The sequence below is a fragment of the Pseudorca crassidens genome, chromosome 5, assembly GCF_039906515.1.
Source record: "Pseudorca crassidens isolate mPseCra1 chromosome 5, mPseCra1.hap1, whole genome shotgun sequence".
Taxonomy (NCBI): domain Eukaryota; kingdom Metazoa; phylum Chordata; class Mammalia; order Artiodactyla; family Delphinidae; genus Pseudorca; species Pseudorca crassidens.
In genome coordinates, this window is record NC_090300.1 from 134,829,389 (window position 1) to 134,836,528 (window position 7,140).

Below are 7,140 nucleotides of genomic sequence, written 5' to 3' on the forward strand. Positions count from 1 at the left end.
AGTGTTCTAGCTGTGGAAAACATGGCAAGATTATCTCTTGACCTGACAGACTAAACACATCACAGGGATGTTTCTTATCTCCCAACACTGTGAGTGCATGAGGAAAACTGTCAACATCCTTTGTTCCACCTCAGACAGGACACAGATCATTTCTGTCCTTAAATTCTCAAACCCATCTGAGAGTTTGTCATTTCTCTGCATCTCACTCTCCAAGAACTGAACTAGGGAGTGTTCATAGGTTTCTTCCCAGGGACACACTGAAATCTAGACCTTCTTAACTCTGCTCCTTTTTATTTTACCTTCATCCAAAGAAATAATTGTATAATCTTAAGATTCAGAAAAACCTGATTCTGACTGAGCCATTTTATACTTTGCCTAAATTCTGAGTCTCCTCAGAATTTAGGCTTTTCAGACTAAAAAAACAAGAACTGTCTTTAAACTTCTGAGTTCTATTGTTTCATCTCTTCCCTGTGGGAAGAGGAGCTTCATATTAGCTAAAATCTCAAATTACTATTACTGACATATATAGTTTCTTGATCATTCCTCAAATATTTATTAAGTCTCTACTTAGTATGGCTGACTTCTTGATTTCTCAGTGTTGGTATATGACTTTGGCCAAGTCATACAACCTTGTAATTTTCAGTTCTCTTTGATAAAATCTGTTGATAATGCTCTCTGCACTGTCTACAGTATGTGGTAGCTGCGGAGAGCAAGTGAGCCCAACAAAATATTTTTAAATGTATCAAGATCTTTCTGCAAAAGAAAAGCATTATTAGTGTGCATTTAATTAAATTTGTAACCTACAAAGGGTTAATCTTTTAAAACATTTTAACCACGTGTGGCTAGATAATATTATATTTCCCCTCTCTCTCTGGTCCCCATTCCAGAGGGCAGTTAGCAATGCATTTCACTGGTTCTCTAGATAGGGAGTAGATAGCAAAACTGAAAGCAAAATCGCCTATAGAAGTTTCAGTCTTTATTTATGCATTTTTGCTTCTGAATGCCTAAGCGTCTATGAAACTGTATAAATTTTTTTTTTTTTTTTTTTTTTTTTTTTTGCTGTACGCGGGCCTCTCACTGTTGTGGCCTCTCCTGTTGCGGAGCACAGGCTCCAGACGCGCAGGCTCAGTGGCCATGACTTACGGGCCTAGCCACTCCGCAGTATATGGGATCTTCCCGGACTGGGGCACGAACCCGTGTCCCCTGCATCGGCAGGCGGACTCTCAACTACTGCGCCACCAGGGAAGCCCCCGTATAAAATTTTTGACAATGGAGGAGGAGATTTGTGGAGGTGATATTTTTTAAAAAATTCCTACGGGAGAAGGCAAAATTTGCTTTACCACTGCTTGTAGACAGCTGGTAACCAAGTCAGGAGGTCAGATTCCTGCCATGACTCTGGGAAATGATGTCATAGGTCATCTGGACACTGGCTGCTTTGGTAGCTTTCAAAGTTCCTCTGGCAATTCTATTAATATGCAGCCAGGGTTGAAATCCACCGATCCAAGCAGCCCAGAACAAGAAAGTCTCAAAAAACGATTGCCAAGCATGACAGAAAATCGACCGAGCAGAGAAGCCTAAAGGGACCTTGTGGGCAGGTATAATAGACATCATCTCAGTACATCTATGGAGTGATGATCATGGACTGATCCCCTGAACCTACCACTCAGCTGCTGCTTAAGCCCCAAAACTGTGTAATACATGGGAAAATACCCAAGAAGTTGAATTTAATTTGGATTTAAAAAAGAAGATGCATTTCTTCCATACCTGGGTTTGTGGTGTGATATTTACATCTACAATGCACCTTGAAATTCGTTGAAAATTATTAATTTTTTTTGGTGTAGAAGGAAAAATAGTGCAGCAGAGAGAAGGAACATTTTTTTTTGTTTCCAAAGTATACTCTGATTAATGAAAAGGCAAGGAAAAGAATTCTTAGTCCCTAAAACTTTGCCCCATATTCAGTAGCTAATGTTGTCTCTAGTAACTTTATGACTCTACCTAGAGTTACACAATTTTACTCTTTGATTCTCTGACTAGCAGGATATCATGCCTCATTTAGATTCTGGAACCCATCCTGCCATACTAATTACTTCTTCTAGTGAGCCAAAGGGTAAGACAAATGATTCCATGACAACCCTTAAGCATATATCTTGCTTGTCCTGATGTCTTATGTATTTGCTTGTGTAAGATAAATGACTCCTTTTCAACATGCCCAATATTTTGGTCTTTCTCAATTAAGACTGAAAAATAAAGCAATCTTAGAAAAAATCTATCTAAATTATTGGTTTTCTTATTTTTATTGCTATTATTTGAAGACATTTACATTTATTTGGCCTATATCATTAATGTATTACTAATTTTTAAAATACAGTTTTATATTGCCAAGGGTTTGCCTTATTGAAGTCTTGCTGGTGGTTTGTAGAATGGAATGAGGGTTTGACATTAACATCTAGGCTTGAGTTATCTCTGATTTAATGCTTCAGAGTTATTAGATGATCTTTTGAGGACAGAACTTCATTTTCAAATGAACCCCACAGGGAAATAGACCAACATTATTGAAAATATGTAACTATTTTATTTTATTATTTTGTTGTAATAAGCATGGACATAAAATAAATATTTGGTGAACAAATTTAATCTCTTCACTGAAATTATATGTTGTAAATGAAATACATCTTTATTATAAAATAAACACAATATTTGAAGAGTTAAAATTTGAAGAGTTAAAATTTGAAGAGTTAAAATATATAAACATTAATTGGTTCACAAGACACTGGAGATATTCATAAGCATCGCATAGGGGTGGTCTTGCCCTACAAACACTTGTCTATCCATCTCCCCCAAGCCCCACACTTATGACCCAATATTAGCATGTTAAATACACGGGAAGTGAAGAATTGAGAAAATAATGCATATAATTCAAGCAAAACAAAATGCTTTATCCATACCTATTTATTTATTAGAGAATACAAAAGGAGGTACTTACTCTGGCCTGACTAACTGCCTCAATCATGACCTTGATTCTTCATTTTACTTAGAGTATGTAGACCTGTGCAATGACTAAAGAATAAAACAAGGAACAGAAACCAGTCCCTTCAACACCCAAACCTCAATTCCCTAATTGGGACTGTATTTCCTGTTGATGAGAATTGAGAGTTCATAGTATTCTGTTGATGTGTCTTATCAAGACAGATAATTCTGTTTGCTTGTAGGTGCACATCATAGGTTCTGAGAGCATATTATTTTTCATTTAGAAATTACTTTCATTTGAATATATAATTCTAAGCCAGTTTAACTGTATAAGTTAGATGCTTTAAAATCATCTTCTTAAATATCCTAACAGAGATTAGAGCTTCCTTCTCCCTAAAAGTGTTTAATTTCTAGTACATTTGAGTTTCCTAAAGGAGAAACAACTCTTTTCACTGAACAAACATTTTCATATTTTGATAAATTCAATTAAAAGTCCTTATTTGATGTCTATTATTTGCAGCTTGTTTTAAAAAGAAAAAAAGTCATCAATTTAGTTGTTACCATGTTAGTATAAGAAATAATTTGGAGAAAAAATAAGTTAGGTTATATTTTAGAACATGTTTTATTGCTAGGGCTTATGAATTACAATAGAATTCGGATTTCTTAACAGATAATATATGGTTGTGGACAAAAAAAGAGTCTATCATTATACTAAGGATTATGGACATACTTGATTTTAGACTACACAAATTGGAACGGGGATTATTATTTGAGTCCAGTAATAGTAAATGCATTTAATACACATGAGGTCAGAATGTCTAAAGCAAGTCATTTTTATTCCTATCACAGGTGACTACAATCTATATGCCCTTTAAACTTTTCATCTCAATTTAAAAACAGTCGTAAAGTACATCCTGCCTGATGTACTTACAGTTTCTGGCAAGACTCTATAAAACACACTGATCATAACCCACAGTTTGAGTGAAAAGCAGGTGTTAGACGTAACTGGTGGAAGTCTTACTAAGCACTGTCCAGTTCTGTGGTCGCTTATCTGTGTGTGGCGCAGGATGCTCAGCGGCTGGATATCTGTTCTTTTGCTTCTTTCTGTTGCAACAGCAGTACCCACAAAGCAGACCCCCTCCGATGAAGAGGACAGCGGTACTTGCCCAGCCAAGGAAGAGTGCCGCTCCCAGGTCTCGTTTCTGACCTATGTGGACGGCTGGGTTGTAGAAATCCCTGATGATGATATTGGCTGTCCAGCACACCGGAATGAGAACGAAGATGCCCGTCAGGATAAAGAGGACTCCAGAAGTCCCCAGAAGATATGCTTTAACCCTCTCGTTAGAGTCTTTGCACTGAATCTTCTTCATGCCGGAGATGCCAATAAGCAGAGCAATCAGAGATAAGGCAACAGCTACACACATGAGGGCACGGGCTGCTTCCAGGTCAAATGGGAGAGCCAGCAAAGAATTGTAGAACTTGCACTGCAACCTAACCTTGACTTGTAGGATGCAGTTCATCCAGAGCCCTTCCCAGATCCTTTCAAAGACAATAATGTTGCTGCCAACAAAAGCTGATACTCTCCACTGAGGCAGAAGTGCTGTGGCCAGAGTCCCCACCATGCCGAAGAATCCAAGAACCAGTCCAGCGATTTGCAGCGGGTTAAATGTCATTGCCTCTGCTTTAAATACGGATCCAATCTGCAAGGGAAGCTGCTCACGTCCCAGAACGGGGAGCCCTCTGTGAGGCTTCAGTGATCTCTGATGATGTTCTCCACTGTTACTGCCAAGAACACTTTAGTCCAAACCGGCAGCAGTGACTGAACGTGGCTTAACTAGAAGTACCAGTTGTACATGCATGCTGCCCTCGTACACTCGCATTCACTTCATACTACGTATGAATTACTTACTAGTCATATATAATTGTTTCTCAGCCAATAAGAACGTAGCCAGAGGTGTGCCAAGAAATACTGCATTCAGCGTTAGTATTTCTCATATTACTATTGTCTAAGCAATGCTGTAATTATGTGTCAAAATTTCCATTGTGGATTGCTAATTACAGAGTTGAAAACTTCTTGTCTAAAAATCACTCTGGGGCTTCCCTTGTGGCGCAGTAGTTGAGAGTCCGCCTGCCGATGCAGAGGACATGTGTTCGTGCCCCGGTCCGGTAAGATCCCATGTGCCGCGGAGCGGCTGGGCCCGTGAGCCATGACCGCTGAGCCTGCGCGTCCGGAGCCTATGTTCCCCAATGGGAGAGGCCACAGCAGTGAGAGGCCCGTGTACTGAAAAAAAAAAAAAAATCACTCTGATATAAAAGTATAAATACATGTGTTAAGCCACCACAGAAGAAAACACCAACACCTTGCCAGTTCTTTGGAGAGCATTTGCAAAACACTTTGGACTTCAGATGACCTACTATTTTCTTCTAATCTAAGCCACCTCTCTTTAATATGGTTCATGAATCCTGGTTTTAATAATGACTTCTTGAATTAAAATAAATGTTCAGGTATTACTTTCAAGACTTCTACTAAAATCACTGATACTTTATGAAATGGGACATCCTAAGCAAGACATGCAAATTTCATAGTTTCTTTATAAGATCCAGAAAGCAAGAACAAGGAGAAGCACTTCTTATTATTGAATTTACTGGTAATTATTATATTATCTGTTGAGTGACATCTTTCTCTCTGGTGAAATAATGTTTAGATTATAAATGTTCATTAGATGTTTCTTCAACAGTAGCTTGGAATACATCATATTTATCAAAGTCAAAAATGTATATTCCATTTTTATGGAGCAATATGAAAGTGACCCTTTGGATTAGATGTGTAATTACTTAAATCCACGTAACAGAAAAATTTTTAGAGATGGAAGGCAACTTCAAAGTCATCAGGCTTCAGTCTCTCATTTGCTAGATGAGGAATGTGAGGTTTTCAGAGCACCTGGCTAGACTAGCTGCACAGTAACTGATGCAGGAGTAGATATGGTCTCTCGCCTATGATGCTTCCCTCCTCTTTCTAGTCTGACTCAAAAAAACAGGAGGATAGAGGATGAGGAGAAGATGGCAGAAGAGTAAGATGCGGAGATCACCTTCCTCCCCACAGATACACCAGAAATACATCTACACATGGAACAACTCCTACAGAACACCTACTGAACGCTGGCAGAAGACCTCAGACCTCCCAAAAGGCAAGAAACTCCCCACGTACCGGGGTAGGGCAAAAGAAAAAAGAATAAACAGAGACAAAAGAATAGGAACGGGACCTGCACCAGTGGGAGGGAGCTGTGAAGGAGGAAAGGTTTCCACACACTAGGAAGCCCCTTCGTGGGTGGAGCCAGCAGGTGGCGGAGGGGGAAAGCTTCGGAGCTGCGGAGGAGAGCACAGCAACAGGGGTGCGGATGGCAAAGCAGAGAGATTCCTGCACAGAGGATCGGGGCCGACCGGCACTCACAGCCCGAGAAGCTTGTCTGCTTACCTGCAGGGGTGGGCGGGGCTGCGAGCTGAGGCTCGGGCTTCGGTCGGAGCGCAGGGAGAGGACTGGGATTGGCGGCATGAACACAGCCTGAAGGGGTTAGTGCTCCACGGCTAGCTGGGAGGGAGTCCAGGGAAATGTCTGGACCTACCAAAGAGGCAAGAGACTTTCTCTTCCCTCTTTGTTTCCTGGTGCTCGAGGAGAGGGGATTAAGAGCGCTGCTTAAAGGAGCTCCAGAGATGGGCGTGAGCTGCGGCTAAAAGTGTGGACCCCAGAGACGGGCAGGAGACTCTAAGGCTGCTGCTGCCACAAACAAGAAGCCTGTGTGTGAGCACAGGTCACTATCCACACCTCCCTTCCAGGGAGCTGTGCAGCCCGCCACTGCCAAGTTCCCGGGATCCAGGGACAACTTCCCCGGGAGAACGCACAGCACACCTCAGGCTGCTGCAACGTCACGCCAGCCTCTGCTGCCTCAGGCTCTACCCGCACTCCGTACCCCTCCCTCCCCCCAGCCTGAGTGAGCCAGAGCCCCCGAATCAGCAGCTCCTTTAACCCCATCCTGTCTGAGCGAAGAACAGACGCCCTCCGGCGACCTACACGCAGAGGCGGAGCCGAATCCAAAGCTGAGCCCCTGGGAGCTGTGAGAACAAAGAAGAGAAAGGGAAATCTCTCCCAGCAGCCTCAGAAGCAGCGGATTAAAG

The 7,140-nt window shown here is 41.4% G+C and overlaps 1 protein-coding gene across 1 annotated transcript; it reads right to left on the bottom strand.

Annotated features, from left to right (window-relative positions):
- Positions 1–3,784: 3,784 nt before the first annotated feature.
- Positions 3,785–4,832, bottom strand: CLDN17 (claudin 17). The gene has a single exon (XM_067737294.1). It carries the CDS (start codon positions 4,638–4,640, stop codon positions 3,963–3,965), a length of 678 nt encoding a protein of 225 aa, XP_067593395.1. The 5' UTR covers positions 4,641–4,832; the 3' UTR covers positions 3,785–3,962.
- Between the last annotated feature and the right edge of the window lie 2,308 nt (positions 4,833–7,140).

Bases quoted from the DNA above. Each gene is read 5' to 3' on its own strand.
- CLDN17 (XM_067737294.1), bottom strand. From the start codon at position 4,640: ATGACATTTAACCCGCTGCAAATCGCTGGACTGGTTCTTGGATTCTTC.